The sequence below is a fragment of the Parasteatoda tepidariorum genome, chromosome 2 (genome assembly GCF_982258835.1).
Source record: "Parasteatoda tepidariorum strain Cologne lab strain chromosome 2, Ptep-v5.0, whole genome shotgun sequence".
Lineage (NCBI taxonomy): Eukaryota > Metazoa > Arthropoda > Arachnida > Araneae > Theridiidae > Parasteatoda > Parasteatoda tepidariorum.
This window is the reverse complement of record NC_141756.1, coordinates 79,866,435-79,887,167: the sequence shown is the minus strand read 5'-3', so window position 1 is coordinate 79,887,167 and position 20,733 is coordinate 79,866,435. Positions and strand designations below refer to the sequence as shown.

Here is a 20,733-nt window from a genome sequence, read left to right as displayed (position 1 = left end):
CAGAAAAGAATTACGCAACCAGTTCAGGGGTTCGGCAAACAACATCGAGCAGAGGATTGAAAATCCTAGTACAGTCGGACCTCTATTTAACGAACTTCCATTTTGCGAATTTTTTCAAGGAACCAAGAACATTTTGGAAATTTCTTCGTAAAATAACTTCCAAATTTTGGTAAAGGAATTTTCTATTCACTTACCAATATAATTTCCGAAGTGAATTTTCTATTTAACGAACTTTTTTTCGAGATCTACTTTCCCTATTTCCCAAAATATTTCAGAACGTTTCAAACTTGTTAACGTATTTAATGGGGGAAATGATCTCGAATTGATTTTCGAAGCCATTTCACTTTTAGAAAAGCAGTAAAATCCTTTTCCCTTTTTGTTTGCATTTCAAACAAAAAACTCAGACAGAATTAACGGGTCTCATCAGTAGTCATTAAACTTAAGAACGCACGTTGTAATGTATGTTTAAAATTACTTTGCAATTAAAATTTTATATAGCGAATAAATGCAGCTATAATTTTATACATAAATTCATCTTTTTTTAGTTGAAAATGTTATAGCATGGCTGTGTAACACAGGATAATGTTTTGCTCTATTCTTACTTTCCAAGCAGATTTCTTTTATGGCTAAGATTTATAAAATAAATAGTAGATTGATTGATTGAATGTAGGGTTTAGTGACACAAGATCCAAATGAGGACATTCTGCGCCAAACAGTACGGTAAAATAAATAAATAGTAGATACTAGTTTACAAGATAAAGGTGTATCGATTGCTATTTTAATTATGTCTAGTGTTTATGAATTTAAAACCTGCTTTGTGTCGTTTAAGTATTTCAAAAGGTGATTTTCTATTTAACGAATTTTCCATATTACGAACTTATTATCGGGATTTAGCGACTTTGTTAAATAGAGGTCGGACTATATATTTAAATAAAGTTTAGAAGAAATTGAGGCATGAAAACTATTGGATAAAATGAAGGCGAAGCGAATAAGTGAAGCGAGCTGAAATCCTGAAGCGACGTTAAAAACCGATAAGCAGTACGGTGGTTAGTGAACGATTACGAACAAAAAAAGTACAAACTGAATACTATATGGATTATTAAAAGCAATCTATACGGTATTTTAGAATCAATCTGACCTCAGAAATTAATACCTTTTCATATTTCTGTACTTTTCTGAACAATGTAAGTTCCACGCTCTCGACGAGTTACCTATATGCGTAAAAGATAAGTCCTTATCCATTCTGATAAGGTAATCACAAATTTTGAAGCTACTTCAGAGACCTTCTGTTTCGCTATATGAAGTTGTTTCAATAAAATGTCAATAGGTTTATTTTGAAGTAAATGAACCAAACGGTTTCTTTTTTTACCAGTTAATATGTATTGGTAAATGAAAACTATTTCAACTGATAAAATGGCTCTGTTGAAGCCATTTATTTATGATACTTCCCCAGTGTCGGATTTTAATGTTAGCAACTGGAATTTCGCAAATTTCACCACACTGTGGATTAAACTGCCTACCCATGAAATTGCTCTGAAAGTTCTAGCACTTCTACCTATCATGTTTTTAGGAGTTTTTGGAAATGTAGCTATCCTTGTTGTTATGATGCGAATTAAGGTATGTCTTGGTTTACAATGTATTTTTATATTTTTTTCGCTGTTCATTAGGTTGTTATAAAATTAATAACAATTTGATAATATTTATTAAATAATGAAAAAGTAAAACATCCGCGCTACAGCTTGTTGTGAACTAGGGGAATCATGGAAGTTAAAGTTCCACAATTTAGTGTCCAACGACATGATTGTGGTAATGTTTTCAGCATTGCGCACAGGCCGCCTTTACTTCTCAGACAAGTTGGTACCCATCGATCTCAAGCTAGGTGGACTTCAAGCCGCACTGGGGGGTCGAACCCCTGTTCTTCATAACGATATTTCAGTGCCTTAACCACTGACCCATTGCGGCTTTATGAATAATAAACAATTTAAAATGCCTTTTTTCCAAATTTAAAATAATAAAATATGTATTATGATTATTAATTGTGATTTTAGATGATCTAGTAAAGCATGCTAGTACAATTCAGATTTAATAAAAAAGGTTAACATAAATCCGAAATCGGTTATATCATGATAGCTAAGCAGTGAACATGAAATGTTATGTGCCTTTTTATTCATGTGTTATGTTATTTTGAAATATATACTGTTAGTAATATCCTAAAAACTAATACTTATTAATTTTAATTGCCTAATTGTTCAGCATGATTCTTCGGTTCAACACGATTCGTGTTGAACCGAAGAAAGTGAAAGGCATTCCGTTTCCTCATCTGTGTTGCACAGTAACTACCTTTCGCGTTATACAAACGGTAGTCACTGTGCAACACAGATGAGGAAACGGAATGCCTTTCACTTGAGTCATTACCCTGTACTCAATACTTGATCTCATCGGGAGAGATATTGGGAGGCTAGACGCAAATTAGATTCTACGGACTGTACTGTAGGCTGACTTTATTTCCTTTGTTCGCTGCCATTTTGTTACTGCTTTTACAGTTTTTCCCATGTCATGTCTACAGTTGTCTTTGTAATCTGCCACTAGAAATAAGAAGGAAAAAAATATGAATAGTTAGAGAATTCGATTAAGCAGCCAATTATGTTCGATTAAGACCTTATTAAGCAGCAAATTTATACTATATAAAATCAGTTATTGAATATATATTTGGGTGTGACGTATGGGTGTGGCAGAAACCTACTTCTTGGCCATGGATGATGCCCCTGGAAAACAAAAGCAATCGCACCCCTTACCTTAATGGCCTGCGACAAGAACAATAATAAACTTATACTAATAAAAGATGGCATGTTTAACAAAAAAGTGTCCCAAAACTTTGCGGTGGTTTGAAAATGGAATTAAAGGGAAAAGTATCTACAAAACTATTAAAAAATGCGTTTTGCTATCCGTCAGACCATTATAACTAAAAATATGTGCACTTAAGTTTGTTAAATTTTTCTTCACACAACACCACGTTGTTTCTACAATTAGTAATTATTTTCAAGACATTCTTTTATAGTTTTCTCATTGAGAAGTATCATTTTTTTACTAATTTTGCAACTTAGTGAGAACAAATCACTAGTTTCCTGAGCAGAACATAGAAAAATATACATATTCCCTTGCTAGTTGCCTAAGCAAAACGCAGCAAAGCATTCATATCTACCTCCCTTCGCTTTTCGCCAATTGATGTATTAAATTGTCGTATTTAATTATATTTTTAGGGCATGAGGACGTGTACTAATATTTTCATTTGTAACATGGCGCTAGCTGATCTAATGACGATTCTATTCTGTTCATGGACTATCATCGTTGTTGATGCTTATCAAAACTTTGTCCTCGGTGAAGTATATTGCAAACTCGATGGATTCTTCCATGGTAAGAAGAAAGTTTTTAAGCTAAAATAAATCTTAAAAACCAAGATAAAACTTTAGTTGACTTTCAGTTAGTGATTTTTAGTTTTTAACTTTACAAATCAACAAGTGATTTGTTATTTTAGTTTTTAGCTTTACAAAATGTAAAACATATAAAAGAATTACGGTCGACTACTGTTTTTCAAAAGGGCAGCTCTTATGAGGCGATTTTGCATTTTACTGTATCGTGTGCAAACATAGAATAAATTCCGACATTCAATTCAGCAATATTTTGACGCACACCATGCATAGAGCAGAAAGCATCATTACCAATATTGATTCATAATCATAACATATGGTTGACATATGATAAGTCATTGGCACATAAAACATATTGATACACAAGATAAGTTGGCAACTTCGTGGCTAACTACAGACGTTTTATATATATATATATATATATATATATATATATATAATAACAGGGCTACATCCCTGTTATCATTGTTGCATTCATCTTTAATAATGCAATTGAGGAGACACGTGGAAGTTAACGCGACTCCTAAAATAAAAACATAATATTCAAATAGAGAGATGATCTAAAATGAGTAATTAAGTTGATTAAGAATAGAAACAATTAACAGAATGCCAGCCATAATTAAATAATAATAAATTTAATAAAAGAATAACAATTAAGGTTACAAGTTAAGTTCTAGATTAAACATCGTGGCGGACAGGTTGTCCCAGTAATATACACAGGCGTCGTCACAGACCGAACTGAGGAGAAAAAACAGGTGCAGTTAGGTTTGCAATCGTGATTGTCCTTATCGCCAACTGGCGACGTAAGTTTGCCACATTTCGGCGTTTAGCTTGAAATCGGCTCAAACGCAGCAGCCGCTGCATACTCCCTCCGCAGTGTAACGGTTAAAAATGGACATACCGTTGAGGTCTACGAATTGTTCTACCGGTACGAGTTGTATTGGCTGGATCAATCGGTTTCACTGTCTCTGAGTTTTTTGCAGGAACGGTTGATTCAATCGACTCGACTGGAGAAGGATAAGTATGTTGATTAGTGTCTTTGGGCAGGAAAGCTGGTTTAAGCCTGTCTATGGAAATGGTATACTTTTTCCCCTTGAGTTCGATGTCGAAAAGTCTGTCACTTCTTTGCAGAACTCTATACGGACCATCGTACGGAGCTTGGAGTGGCTTTCTAACAGCGTCGTGTCTGACAAATACATGTGAGCAGTCCTTTAAATGGGGATGAACAAATATTGTTCTGTGTCCATGACGAGACATCGGGGCTGGTCTCACATTTTCGAAGTGGAATTGCAAGTCCAGGATGAGTTGATTTTGGGAAGCACTGGTCGGTGACGGAACGAAGAGTTCGCCAGGTAGTCTGAGAGGTCTTCCATAGACCAATTCGGCAGTTGTGGCTCCTAGATCCTCTTTAAAGACTGCACGGAAACCTAGTAGCAATGTAGGTAGAGCTGAAGACCACTGCTCGGTATTATAGGCCTTCAGGGCTGCCTTTAGTGGACGATGAAACTCCTCGATCAAGCCATTTCCCTGAGGATGATACGGAGAAGTCCTGATGCGTTTGATGCCTAGGAGTTGTGACAGGGCCACGAAAAGTGAGCTTTCGAACTGCCTGCCTTGGTCAGTAGTAACACGGACAGGACAGCCAAATCTGGAAATCCAATGAGTAAAAAAGGTCTTTGCAACTGTGTGTGCAGTTATGTCAGGAATAGGGACAGCCTCTGGCCACCGAGTAAATCTGTCGATCATAGTTAAACAATAGTAATTCCCGTTGGATGGTGGAAGAGGACCCACAAGATCCAGGTGTACATGCTCGAATCTTTGTGACTGGTCTAAAAAATTACTTACTGCAGATTTTGTGTGGCGAGTTACTTTTGATCTTTGGCATGGGACACATTGTCTAGCCCATTCTGCACAATCTTTACGTATGGACGGCCAAACAAATCTAGATCGCATCAATTTTGAGGAAGCGCGAATCCCAGGATGGGATAAATTATGTAAAGTAGTAAAAACTTTTTTACGAAATATTTCAGGAATGTATGGCCGGGCTGTGCCAGTTGATAAATCACAATAAATTGATTTACTACAATCAGGCAAGGTTATTGCTTTAAATTTTAAGACGTCGGAATTTGTCAATAAATCATTTAGTTCCTCGTCGGTTGTTTGTGCCTGTGCAATTTCGTTATAGTCGATTGTGTTGGGCATAGATATTGCTTCGATTCTCGATAGTGCGTCTGCCAAAACATTATCTGATCCTTTTATATGATGAATATCGGTCGTAAACTGAGATATGTAATCTAATTGTCTCGCTTGTCGCGGAGAGCAATTATCAGAGCGCTTTCTGAATGCAAAAGTTAGAGGCTTATGATCTGTGAAAAGAGAAAATTCTCGCGCTTCAAGCATATGTCTGAAATGTTTGATTGCCGCAAAAGCTGCCAATAATTCTCTATCGTATGCGCTATAAATCTTTTCAGCTGGGGAAAGTTTTCGAGAGAAAAAAGCAAGTGGTTGTGCATCATTGTTAACTATTTGCGCTAAAGCCCCTCCTATTGCGAAATCCGACGCATCCACGTGTAAAATTAATTTGGCATTCGGTTTAGGGTGCGACAACAGCACAGCGTTTGCAATTAATTCCTTACACTGTTTAAAATCATTATTAGCTTGATCTGTCCATTCAAGTTTCGTTTTGTCTTTCTTTTTGGCTCCTTTTAAATACGCCGTCAAATGTATTTGATTTTGTGCTATATTCGGTAAAAATCTACGGAAAAAATTTAAAATTCCTAGAAATCTTTGAAGTTCATTAACGGTTTGAGGTTGGGGATAATTTAAAATTGGTTTGATTTTGTCGGGTAATGGTTTTGTACCATCTTGAGAAATAAGGTGTCCTAAAAATGAAATTTCAGGTACACCGAAAACACATTTGGAAGTTTGTATAGTTAATCCATACTTGTTCAAACGATCAAAAACCAAACGTACGTGTTTTCTATGCTTTTCTTCAGTTTCACTAAAAATTAAAATATCGTCGAGATAAACGTAGCAAAAGGAAAAATCACCAAGAATTTCATTCATAAATCTTTGGAACGTTTGAGCTGCTCCACAAAGACCGAAGTTCAGATAGGGAAACTCAAAAAGGCCAAATGGTGTACATACCGCGGTTTTCTGTACATGTTCCGGGTGCACTGGTATATGAAAATATGCTCTCACAATATCGAGTTTTGAGAAAATTTTCGCACCATAGAGAGAGTTTGAAAAGTCCTGTATGTGCGGGATTGGGTAACGATCCGGAGTTGTACACGCATTTAATCTGCGATAATCTCCTACAACACGAATACTACCGGAACTTTTCGGAACCACGTGGAGCGGAGAAGACCACGGTGACTTGGATGGTCGACAAATTCCCTGCTCCATCATGAATTGGAATTCTTTTTTAACGGATTCGTATAATCTAGGGTTTAATCGCCTAGGCTTACAATGAACGGGCGGTCCGGTGGTTTCTATATAATGCACAGTACTATGGTTAGAATCTTTTAGTTTTAATGACAATTTAGTTAAATCTGGGAATTCTTTTAACATTTTATGATACTCCGATTCTCCGGAGATGAGTTTAATTGAACTAATAGGTTTAGGTTGGGCAAACATACCCTGTATTTCTAACTTAGTTACACTGTCAATAAGTTTTCGACGTTTTAAATCAACTAAGAGGCCAAAATTCTCTAAAAAATCAGCACCTATAATGGGTGTTGGAATAGTTGCAATTAAAAAATGCCATTTAAAATTTCGTCGAATACCCAGATCAACATTGATTAATTTTGAGCCAAAAGTTTTAATTTTCGTGTTATTTGCAGCGTATAATTCCAAAGGCTCAGGTCTTAATTTTTTAGATACCTTAGGCGCGGGGATACAAGATACATCGGATCCAGAATCAACTAAAAATTTTAAATGAGAACGTTTGTCGTAAACATAAAGGCGACATGAGTTTTTGGCTATCGGGATTGCAGTCGCAGACACTTGTTTTTCGATAGCCGAATCTAGTTTTCCGGGTTTTTAGTTTGATTATAAGCACAAGGCTCTCTACAATGTTTTGCACGAGCGCCAAATCTGTTATGGTAAAAGCAAAATTTTGGGTCGCTTCGCGATCTTGAAGGAGTTTGATGTCGGTGGGGAGATTTGTGATATCGTGATCGAGACTGATCTCTACTACGCTCGCGAGATAATCTCTTAACTTCTGCACTCAACGAAGCTATCTCGTTTCGCAAAACACTTATTTCAGACGGAGGATTGCGATGTGAGCTTTCCGTAGTGTGTTGCCCAATAGCAAATACGCCAGTTTCTGTCGGAATCGTACGGACTTCTGAAATTTTGTCAGCCATTTTGGCTAAATTGTCCAAAGATTCAGAGCTAATTGATAAGATTGTTTGAATTTCTTGAGGCAGTCTCTGAAACCATAAAGTTTTCAAAAAATCATCGTTGACGCTTTTACCCCCTAATTCGCGCATTTTTCTCAATAAATGGGACGGCTTAACGTCTCCAAGATGCAATTCAGAAATTAATTGGCGAATTTGTTCGTTTTCCGAAGCAGAGAATTCGGCTATTAACCGGTCTTTCAAAGTGTTGTATCTATCCGCAGCCGGTGGCGCAAATAAAATATCGGACACTGAGGATAAAGTTTCAGGATCTATTGATGAAACGAGGTAATTATATTTCGTTAAATCATTAGTGATTTTAGCTAGCTCAAAATTACTCTCTACCTGAATAAACCATAGTTTAATTTTTGATTTCCATAACGGGGGAATTTTTACTGAAAGATGGGAGACCTGAGATGCATTTGAAGAACGTGCAGCATTATCTGCATCATTAACCTGCTCCACCACATTCGGCATTATTTTAAAGTGTTAGGGCAGCAAATAAAATTAAACAATTTGTATGATGTAGTGATAAGCGCAAAGATCAAATTAAACTCGAAAATAATGCAAATACATTTACTAAAAATGGTAAAAGATTTAAATAATTATTGCAAATGAAAGTGATTTTCAAACATTTCGGAAAATAATGCACTAAGATAACAGACTCCGTACACGCCGTAGATCAATACTAACAGTAAGTTTAAATCAAAGATACTAGCAGTAAGTTAAATTAATACATTAATTTAAACATATTAAAGCAACAGTAATTTCGAATTGACCAATCACAAAAAGACAGCAGAAATTCGATAACATACCCTTAAAATATCCATGTGTCCATCCATCCATATCTCCTTGCGATCACAAGTTTGTAAATAAAAAATTTCAAAAAATAACGCTAAATTTTAAATTTAGTTCTAAAGGAGCAAAAGTTATTAAAAATTAAAGCTGGTCTTCGCATAAATTTAGAAAGATTGCATAGATTCAAAGCCGGGTCACCAGTGAGGGGACACGTGGAAGTTAACGCGACTCCTAAAATAAAAACATAATATTCAAATAGAGAGATGATCTAAAATGAGTAATTAAGTTGATTAAGAATAGAAACAATTAACAGAATGCCAGCCATAATTAAATAATAATAAATTTAATAAAAGAATAACAATTAAGGTTACAAGTTAAGTTCTAGATTAAACATCGTGGCGGACAGGTTGTCCCAGTAATATACACAGGCGTCGTCACAGACCGAACTGAGGAGAAAAAACAGGTGCAGTTAGGTTTGCAATCGTGATTGTCCTTATCGCCAACTGGCGACGTAAGTTTGCCACATTTCGGCGTTTAGCTTGAAATCGGCTCAAACGCAGCAGCCGCTGCACAATCAAGAGCCATAATATGTTATAAAAAGGGTTATTTAAACATAGGCTGGTGGTTATAACAGTTCACATCCCCACTCCACAAAGGAGGGGGTGTGGACGAAACTGCGGATGGTTCTGGCAGATGTTTATTGGAACATGTTATTCAGCAAGGGACATGCGAAAACCATCGGTCCCGCATTAAATACTACAGAGAATGATTTAATTAGGTTCCAGTCGTACATACCTTTGTAACTCTACGTATTATGGAAAATCATTTAATGCTTCCTAATATGGAAGTGAAAGAGGAACAAGATTCTAAAAATAACTCCTCCTTTGAAATATAAATCTAATTATTATTCAATGGTATGTTTTCAGCCTTGAATTCCCAAAATAGAATATCTCTACGCTTACTCTTTAAGAGAGACATTTTATGAAGCCGAAAGAGTTTTAATTCTTTTATTAATACAAAAGTATTTATTTTTAACTCCGTAGCCTTGTAATTTTGAACCCAATCCAGAAGACAAGGGAACTCCTAGATCAAGTATTGGAAAAAGGTCTCGTGGAGGTCTTTTTGATGGAACTAACCCGCATTTGCGTTACATGGAGAGGTAGACCACGAGAACCTCTTAGGGTTCGCCTGACGGCAAGGGAACTCTAATCCATGATCCGTTTACCACTGAGGATATTTCACGTCAGTACTGTGGTCGGTGCAAGCCGGATGCAGAATTCGTATGAATCAGTCATCGCCAGGATCGAACCCCGGTTCACCTCATTGGGAGGCGAACGCTCTATCCCCTGAGCCATCGCGGCTCAACTACAGGCTTTAGAAAGTAGATGGATGGCCATTTAATTGTTTCTTCCCCATCACCATCAAGCTTTGCGTTTTATAAATTATACCCCAGAACAAATGGCATAGCTTTTAAGTTATTATTTAGGTTACTTCTTATATCTGAGAAAGGCGTAGAAATAAAAATAATGAGAAATTTTTTTTTCAAAAAAAAAAACACTATTTGAATTATCGAATATTAACACTTTGTTTTATTAAAAATGATTTAATAATTTATCGTAGTTTTCTTTCAGTAACATTTTTATTAGCCAGTGTGTTTTCTCTCATCATCATTTCTGGAGATCGATTGCTGGGCATCGTATTTCCCTTTTCCAGGCGATTGAGTAAAGGACAAGCAATTGTAATTGTTGTGGCAGCATGGGTGGCAGCTATGCTGTGTGCTTCGCCTACTGCCATCTGGCGTTGGCAGCAGAAACGCAAATGGAACGATTATGAAGAAGTAAATTTGTGTTTTTGTAATTCCCTAAAGATTATCAGCAAGAATATATCAGTGCACTTAATTTTATAAATTAGTTACTGATGTACTTAAGACCAAAATTTATTTGTCGCTTCCATGGGTAACTGATAAACATTCACAAAGCAAAACAATAAACATATTGTAAGTATGCATTGCATCTACACCAAATCTAGAGGAAGGTGGGTTAACACCGAGTAACTATGATTCGAAAGCTAAACTTTTTGACCTAAATATAACCAAGATATCCATTGTTGAGTTGTGTATATATCATTCTCGAAAAGTCATAAATGAACTACTTTTTTTATATCTCTGGGGGTACTAAATTGGAGATTGATCGTGCTCTAGATCATGTCAAAAATTACGAACTGTAGAATAAATGAATGGAGTATGAATTTGACCTCCCTGTAAAGCAGACTGACGTGCGTGTGACTGAATTCGCATTCTTGGTCATAGATAGCGCCACTGAAAAACAAGAAACGCACCGTACACCCTAAATTTGCTAGATTTCCCATAGCAGGCTTGCTGGCATTGGGAAGTGGCATAACAAACAACACTTTTTTTAATAAATTATTTTTTTTTTCTAGAAAAAGTCAAACCACCCGGTCTTACCTTACTAGTGGGGTAAACCAGGTACTTATGTAAACACTGAGAAATTTAGAAATACTGGAAATCCAGTGAAAAAGTAACTGAAATTCTATTTTATATGATAATTTAAGAAAATTATATTCATAATTTTCATGTACTGTAGTCAAGACTGGATTCAAGGACCGGAGGTATGAAGACAATTGTCACGGGTTCCCGGAATGCTGAGGGTCCCAATCAAAATTCCTTACAAAAATTTAATGTTTCACATTTATTTAATGTTTGTTTCTTTTAAAGAAAATGGTATTAAGGGATTTCTAAATTCCACAAAATAGGAAAATAAGGCTTTTTGTAATTTGGAAAAGGGCCCGTAAAATCTTAGTTTAGCCTTGAATGTAGTTATCTTCCTCCTCCGCTGCACTGCAACTTTGGTAGGCCCAGCATAGACACAAATCAAGAGGGAGGGGCTACCCAGTCCCGTCTTACCCCGCTAGCAGAGATTATCGAAACGAAACAGAATTGTTTTACTATTGGGATAAATACTTATTGTTTGTTATTGTATTGCTAATAAGCTTGACTAAAAATAATTTTTATCGCTGCAATGACCTATATATAAATAAAGAGAGCTTAAAAACAAGAGAACATTAAAGAGTTGACATAGTAAAACAAAATTCTTAACTACACAGAAGCCGTGAATTAATCAACAACTATACGTCAATAAGGTAGGTTCTTTTTCTTGACAAGTAGAATGAAATTCAGAGTTTGTTCGTTAGAAATCAGAACTAATTTCGCCAAAAAACAAGATACACGTACCCGCTTTTACCGTATTCTCTCCTACTATACTTTTAAAATATTTAGCACCTTTTTTATTATTATTATTTATTCGAGAATTAGTTTTTTTTTACTGTTGAATGCAAGGGTATAATTGAATTTTCAAACTTTTTGGATTTTTTTAAAAAAGAATGTTAAAAACACTATAACTAACTTCTGCTCGAAATAAGGGGCGTTGTTTTTATGTTTATTCAATTTAATTGTATCTCGCAATCAATAGTGTAATTTGGTGATTGGAGTTTTGTTTCAAGTAAGCTTTTGTGCATACTATTCTTACATATTTGTCTTGTTTTTATTGTTCTGTATTTGCTTTATGTATTTTATATTTTGTATTGTATTCTCTTCCTGGACTTTGGTAAAACCTTTGGGGAACAGAGAGAGCAATTTTAGACTTTTGTCGTGCTCTCTCGATAGAAAAGGTTTTGCTTTTATGACTTCCGGAGCTAGTACCCCCTGAAGACGTCAGCTTCGGTTGTCATATTTATCCTTTTATTTCATATCACATTGTTTCTTTTATAACTAACTAGCTAATAAATTACATTAATGGCTGATATATAAGTTGCATTAATAACAGACATATAGGTTGTATTAATAACTCTTGTAATTCATTTATTACTTAACAGTGTAAAAGTTATTGCCATAAGGTGTTGATTTTACTTTAAGCTGTCAATGTAAATTCCAAATTTTAGAAGACAAATATGTCCTCTATCAAAAAAATCTTATCTGGATATTCGTCTACTGTTTTGTCGAAAAATATTTGCGTCACAAAAATAAATAGGTCCAAAATTTGCATTTCTTGAAACATTCTATTTGCAGATATGGTGCAACGAAAATGGATTTCTGCTGAAGTACTATTGGTTGATGATTCTCATACTTCTAGTATACATGCCTTTGACCGTCATGGCTGTGGCGTATACAGCTATTATTCTTCAATTAGAAAAATACGAACACCAGCTTTTCCTGCGAGAACATCCCCTGAAAATGAAATACAGGAAAAAAGTAAGAGCTTATTGCTGATTCTTGATCATTTTTAATGTAATACCATGAATTGAAATTGTTTTAGTTTTGGTGTATCTAATCATGATAATTCTGCACAAAATTTCTATCCATTCACTGATGCATGGAAAAAGTGTTTGTGTAACTATTATACATCAAAATAACTTAATAAGTCATTTTAAAATACATTTTTCGGTATACATTTTACGTTTTCGATATTTTAAATTCTTAGTTGTTATCTGAAATTCGTGTCTAGTTTACTCTGATTTAGCAGTAGTCAACTTCATTAGATTAAAAAATTAAGGTAGAAGAGTCTAATGTTTAAGATAGAATGTAAGGTAGAATGTTTCACGCTTTTCAAAGAAACACCCATTATGTAGACAAATACGTAATGTATAAAGTTAACTGTTAACCAAAGAGAATTCCTATCGTTCAAGTTGTAACCGTCCTTATAACCAAAACATGAACATTTACGGCATTTTTGTTCAACATCAAAAGATACCGCGTTCTAACCCTGAATGAAGGCTGGGATTTTCTTTCTAGTGAAGAAGCAAGTAAGAACATCATTACGCAATAGAAAAGGTTGACAGAAAATTAATGGCCACAGAGACAAGACAGTTATAAGAGGCAAATGTTCTGAAAACGGAACTACTGAGACCCCACCCATAATGTGTTGTCTATTTTAATCAGAGTCAGGATAGACCCAATGATACTAAACTAATTCTCAAAAGCATTCAAGTATACAGCAGCTGTTGTTGGCGCGATAACTATTGGGAAGTTACAACTATTGAAATGTTGGCAATTATTATAGAACTTAGGTTGAAGTTTCATATGTTATGAGTTAGTTTGTCAAATGTTTTCGTGGATTTTACAATAATTATATTATGTCTAGTATTGTATTGTACTTGTAATGTAACTAACACTACAATAACACAACGCCAATTCAGTAGTATGTATGACATGTTAACTCGTTTCTATCTTGGGGTACCTTTTGATAGATGAAGGTTGATAACGTCGGCAATCCAGCCCCCACATTGGTGACCGTGGACGATATTTGAACACGCTACCTGGACTAACACGCCCACTTCGATATGAACAAGCCTACGTCGATGGATGGTGCATATTTAACAGTTAACTTGATATTTTTGACTACGGCATTGTTTTTCTAGCACAGTCTTGATCACACACCACTGGAACTTATAAACACTTGACTGCTAATAGCAACACAGGAGCTATCACGTTCACCACCGTGAACTTAATACAACTTTCACGATCAGCCCTCAAAGTTCGGTGAGCTTAATGCAGCTCTCTCGGTCTTTTGCGAAACGGCTATGAATCAACTAGTGATATCCATTCATCGAATCCTATCCTAAATGAAATTCTGATGGGGGAATAATATAGTGTAACTACCATTACAAAAATACAATTCCAAATTACTAGTATATAAGATGTGTTAACTCTTTTATATCTTGGGGAACGTTATGATAGATGAAGGCTGACAACGTCGGTAATCCAACTCTCATGCTCTTTTCTTTGATCTAACTATCGAAAAATGAAATTTTTTATTTCTTCATTGTTTTTTTTTTGTTTTTTTTTTAATATTTTACTGTGTTGTTTCCTTTAAAATTTTTAGCAGCGCAACCACAAAATAATACAGCATCACAATTCTTTTAAAAAAATTATCCTCATGACAACACAATAGAAGGTCTTATTAGCATCCTCTAATATGCATCTAATTATAAGAAAATTATTAAACATAAAATAAGGTACGGATAAGCACATAATATTTGACACCGTTACGTCCGCAATTAAGATTTTGACGTTTTATGAACGCCTTGCATGAAACATATGTAGTTAATTCATCATCATCAATGGCTCGACAGCCCAGGGTGGGCCTTGGCCTTCTCAAGAAGTTTTTTTTCAGGCTAACCTTTTTTTTGCTAGTGTTCTCCAATTTTTTGTTTTTAAGACCAAAAGGTCTTTCTCCAGGCCATCTATTGCGTAGTTAATTAGAAATAGAAAAACGGTGATGTTCTTATAGTTTTATTTTATCATGTAACAGAGTTGATCACGCGAGCTATTTGTAAAACAATCGAAAAGAATGTCTCAAAAATTTATTACCTTTCAAGTAAAAATATTCCCATTTTAATGTGTAATTTTAAACAAACGGAATAATTTTAGTAACATTTTCTTATTATTCATAATTTATAGGTGATAAAAGTTCTCTTCATGTACGTCCTAAATTACCTCGCCTTCTGGGTCCTCTTTCAAATTGTCGTATTGTATCGTTATTTCAAGGCACCTCAGCAAGAAGTAAGCACATTTCAGCTTTAAAAAAATAATATTTCAATTTAAATATTGCGCAAATCATTTTTTTTTTATTTCTTGTTTCTTATGGTTTATGAAAACGACTCATATAATTTGTGAATTAATCTCTTTCAGCTTGCACCATGGTATAGGAAAATCTATTTTCCCGCCCATGTTCTAACATATGCACAAAGTGCGATTAATCCCATCATCTACGGTGCATGCAACGAAAGCTTCAGAAAAGCATTTCGCATAACATTCCGTCGCTGTTTTTTCAAGAAAAACAAAGTGTCTCCTACTCCTCCTATTTATATTCATTCTCCTCACAGAAACATTCGACCAGCCAATAAACAAATTGAGGTACGTTTTCTGTTAAAATTAATATGAATATAATAAATAAAACAAGCTTAATGACCTAACAGGCAATGGCTGGGCATTTAATAAATAAAATTTTTCTGTATATATAAAGGTAGGATCACAATGGTCCCTGACGGCAATGTCTCAGTGTATAATTTCTAGTGCGCATGTCCAAAAGTGGTGTTTCAACTCACCTGATGGACAAACGTACTCCGACGTCAAAATCTACATCATTAATCTATTCTGCGCATTCTCAGAAATAGCAATTTTCTGGGACTCAGCATTCAGCGCACACTATGAACTAATCCTAAGTATTTTATTTTTATTTTATAGCTGTCGTTGAACGGCCGACACACTTTTTGGGTTTACGACTACCAATGTTCAACTCCGTAGCCTTGTAATTTTGAGCCCAATCCAGAAGACAAAGGAACTGTATCCTGGATCAAGTATTGAGAGAAATTTGCCTTAGTGGCGGACTTTTTTATGGAACCAATTCGCATTTGCGTTGCATGGAGAGGAAGACCTTGAGAACCTCCCTTGATTAGCCTGGCGGAAAAGGGACTCTAAGCCAGGATCCTTCTACCTATGAGGATAATTCACGACAGCACTATGGGCGGTGTAAGCCGGAGGCGGATTCGTATCGACCAGCCCTCGATGGGATTCGAACCCGATTCACCTCATTGGAAGGTGAACACTCTGTCCCCGGAGCCATCGAGGCCTCAATCCTAAGTATTGGCGTAAATAGGTAGACTATCTAGCCATTAATGACCGGACACCCCTTGAAAGGCAGGTGGACTCGTCCTGGCGGAATAAATATGCAACCTGTGGTGGGGGGAAGACCATTCGTAAGCAGGAGACGGCCATACGAGCGTTAACAGTGAAAATGAGTGGACGGTGAGAGCTGAATGAGGCGGAAAAGGGCATGATCATAGGCTCCCATCGATTTGGTCATTCCATACGTGCCATCTCCGACAAGTTTCAGATACATCCGTCAACAGTTGGTGACGTCGTGTTGAAATGGGAACGAAAGGGAGTGATAAAACCGCAGTCCCGACCCGGCAAGCCCAAAATAATGTCCGACAGGGATCGACGATCTCTTCGACGTGCAGTGAAGGCAAACCAACAAATGTCGTTGGACACTGTCGCTACCAGCATCCGGGCTGCATCTGGCAGTGTTGCCAATACACGTACCATTCGTCGGGAGCTGATTGCAAAAGGATTCCATGGACGAGCAGCAGCACATAAGCCAAACATCTCTCCATCAAACGCCCGCCACCGATTTCAGTGCTGCAGAGCACGTCGCCAGTGGACAGTAGAGCAATGGAAAAGCGTTATGTGGAGTGATGAGTCACGCTACATGTTGTGGCACTCTGATGGACGGGTGTGGACCTGGCGAATGCCCACAGAACGGTACCTACCGGAGTGCATTGTCCCCACTGTGAAGTTCGGCGGTGGAGGAATTATGGTGTGGTCCTGTTTTTCATAGTTTGGCCTTCAACCCTTGGTGTTAGTGCGTGGAACCCTGAACGCAGAAGGGTATAGAGACATCCTGGACAATTCGGCGCTTCCCACCCTGTGGCAACAGTTCGGTAATGGCCCGTTTGTGTTTCAATACGATAACGCTGCCATTCATGAAGCACATGCCATCACTGACTGGTTTGATGAAATGGGGGTGCAAGAACTTGACTGGCCATCCCAAAGAACCGACATCAATCCAATTGAGCATCTCTGGGATGAGTTGGAGCGCCGGTTGAGGGCCAGACCACAACGCCCCAAAACCACCACTCAACTCTTCGCCATGTTACAGGAGAAATGGCGGGCAATACCTTCCGCCGTGTACCAACACCTAGTGGATAGCCTTCCTAGAAGGGTTAAAGCTGTGATTCGGGAGCGTGGCGACCCTGCGCCCTACTGACTTGATACTAGCACCTCATGCATCCGAAATGAGAGGTGTCCGGTCATTAATGGCCAGATAGTGTATGTGTATATCCGGGCCACACTTTTCGATACCCACTTAGATGTCCCTGTAAAAGCGAATGACTTGTAAAGGGACAAAAAAAATCAATTTCAATCACTACCCTTAATATGTATTTTTAAAATCCTTGCAAAAAATGTGGTAAAAAAAATATGCGTATTACGCATCGTAAACTAATATTCAAATAGGTAAAAAAGACAAATGCTACAGAAATCTCTTAAATCAATGCTGAAGAAGAATTAATAAATATCAAAACAAGTTTGATTTCTGGGTGAAAGTTAGCGCTGCAAAGTTAATACTGTACCAGCGCTGCAAATAACAAAATGTTTCTTTTTTTAAAGTTCAATTTTGATTGGTATCCTATATATTGCAGGAGAATGGGGGTGAACAGCAAGCACCAAGCACACAAGAAACTGAGTTGAAGGAGACGCCAAACAAATCCACCGAGACACTCATCAGAAATCATCACACCAAATAATTATTTTATCAATGTCAAAATTACCCTGACTTGTTTTAGTTTACTGACTGATATTGAAATTTCTTTAGGAATTTTCCATTCGATAGTTCTGAAAAATTTCTGTTACTTTTGTTGTTAAAAAATTGGAACCGGTTATATGTCCTACATTCGGTTGTCCGACAGCTCAAATCCTCGATTCCATTTTTCGGACAGCTCATTTACCCGATAGGTACGTTTTCCCAAATTTACATTTGCTCAACATTTTATTTTCCCTACATGTATATTTGCCCGAGAGAGCAAGCATGCAAGAGAAATAAATATAGAATTTTTTTGTCGGCAAACGTTTTAACCCTCTTAAATAACGCTTGCAATCTTTTAAGCAATACTTGGAACCTTCCAGAATTATAGTTAATTCTGGGTAGCATTATAGGGTAGAGAATGCACTGTTGAACTAATGATAGTTGTTGGGCAAAGTATAGTGCTGCTTTGAGGAGAACTCCTCCAGACAGAAAGTCTGAGCCTGCTTGCTGCTATGGTAACAAGCGAGAGCACATTTCTGAAGGGGGTGAAATGGAAAGAAGATGTCGATTGGTTTACTCACGACGACCTACGCTAAGGTTAAAAAAAAATTATTCACCCCACACCCCTATTCGAAGTGACCTTACCTCGTAACCATAGTACCCGCCACGACGAGAGACGGGTGTCTCGAAGAGTTCTCCTGAGAGCCGCACTATAACCTATCTGGCAAACGTACCTGTGGGGAAAATAAGCTGTCGTGCCAAACGGGTAAACGAAGTCGAGCAATAGAGCTGTCCAGCAATCAATTGTCGAGGAAATGTATTAGACCTTCAGAAATGTTTACTTTTGTTAAATCATGATTTGTTGAATTTGTCTTCACTCTGTCCTTTTCCAAGACCTATTTGCATTAGATATTTATATGTATACAGTAATTACTCTTTATAGAAATACTCTGTGAGAATTACTGTCCGTACCTATTTTTCATTAAATAACAAATGAAAATTCAAAATATCAGGAAAAGTGCGTATTTTAAAAAGACAAGCATTAAATTAATACAAGGGTTAAATGAAATATAAATATAGCGCTTGATAAGGTGATTTGTCTAGAATTATGGACAGTTTCTTTCTTGTTCGATGCTGTATAAGAGCTTAATTATATAGTAGTGTATGCCGAAAAATTCAAAGCATCATTAATCTCTAGAGGTAGTGGAGAAAAGTTTATAACGGCACTAAGAAGTATGCAAAATCCTTTTAAAATTAAATTGATATCTACTGTCTAGTTATGTGCCCAAAAGTTGCAAAAAATTAGCATTAAAATGCTTCATTTGTACAAAATACTGTATATGTTAATATCTTAGCCACTCTAACGCTACCAAAGTTTGTTCATTATATGCTAATTTTATATAATATATATCACACTTACTTCTTTTTGATGATATCCAAGTACAATTGATTAATACACTAATTTCGGTGATGTTTATCTAGTAGAAAATATTAACTTATAATTATATAATTTTTTACATAGTCATTAATAAATTGTTAATTACAAGTGCTATCAAAATCCATCAAATAGTTGATAATTTTTCCGCACTACAACTTAAAGATATAATTTTTATTCTTCTTTTTTAAACATTTTTAGACTAGCTTTTAGAGTTTTCAATCCATGTCGACAGAAGATATCAACTCTAGCTATAAGATTTTGCATACTCCTAAATGACAATAGTTGACAATTTTTCCGCACTACTATTTAAAGACATAAAATATTTTTATTTTTTTCATCCTACTCATATAGATTTGCCATATATCAAATGTAACTATATCTTGCAATTTATTTTAGCTGCATAATGACTTTTTACTTTTTTATAACATTGTATTATTTTTCTTAATTTGTATTGTTTAAAAACAAATAAATAAAAATTTTGCTTAATAATTTTATATTATATTATTATAAGTGGAGTTGAACAGCTTACCCAATCTTGAAATTACGTTTATCAATGTTTAACTCCGAAGCCTTGTAATTTTGAGCCCAACCCAGAAGATGAGGGAACTCTTGGATCAAGCGTTGGAGCAATAAACTAGTATTCGTGAAGGACTTTCTAATAGAACTGATCTACATTTGCGCTACGTGGAGAGGTAAACCATGAAAACCATTATCACTCATGATTAAGCCCAATGAACACTTATCTTTTTAAATACGTCTACAAATTTCATTTTCTTATTTGGTAATGTGTTTATTATTATGACTCTAAATGCTGAAGCAACGTTTCAGGAAAAGGAAAAGCCTTCTTAGTACATGAACGTATTTATCCAATACCAATAATTGATATTATTTTGTAATTTGAAAATTAATTATTTCCATTTTAAGTTTAATGTTCTCTCATGTTAAAGTGAGAAACCTTGATTATGTTTTTACGATTTTACAACCTTTCCTCTAAAATGAATTTAGAATACAAAAATTGTTCAGTACATTTTTATGACCTGTATCGATGCAGGTTATAAAAAGATGCATTATACATACTCGTGTAAAAAAAAACTTTTAGAATTTGAAGAAAGATGTAATTTTCATGCAAAGAAATAGGCACATAAAAAGATTCCTTTGTAAGTAAGTTTTTTTAAGATTTTGAAAGCTTCCAAACTACTGTACATAACTAAACATCTCAAAAAAAAATAATAAAACGTTCCAAATTTTATAACTAGTTCCTCGACAAGAAGCCGATGCAGTGCACTTCG

The 20,733-nt window shown here is 35.9% G+C and overlaps 1 protein-coding gene across 3 annotated transcripts; it reads left to right on the top strand.

The window, feature by feature from the left end:
• The first annotated feature begins 1,263 nt into the window (after positions 1 to 1,263).
• On the top strand, positions 1,264 to 19,933 carry LOC107442284 (substance-K receptor). Of its 3 annotated transcripts, XR_011636176.1 has the most exons (8): positions 1,278 to 1,617; positions 3,261 to 3,414; positions 10,258 to 10,463; positions 12,711 to 12,893; positions 15,102 to 15,203; positions 15,333 to 15,557; positions 17,903 to 18,464; positions 18,700 to 19,075. XR_011636176.1 is itself a non-coding variant. In XM_016055814.4 (7 exons), the coding sequence occupies exons 1-7, from the start codon at positions 1,390 to 1,392 to the stop codon at positions 18,005 to 18,007; spliced, it is 1,203 nt and encodes a 400-aa protein (XP_015911300.1). In that variant the 5' UTR covers positions 1,267 to 1,389; the 3' UTR covers positions 18,008 to 19,933. The 3 variants fall into 3 exon arrangements, 2 of the variants coding, with proteins under 2 accessions (XP_042900586.1, XP_015911300.1); XM_016055814.4 differs by having other exon boundaries at positions 1,267 to 1,617; positions 17,903 to 19,933; XM_043044652.3 differs by lacking the exons at positions 15,333 to 15,557; positions 18,700 to 19,075 and having other exon boundaries at positions 1,264 to 1,617; positions 17,903 to 18,141.
• Positions 19,934 to 20,733: the final 800 nt, after the last annotated feature.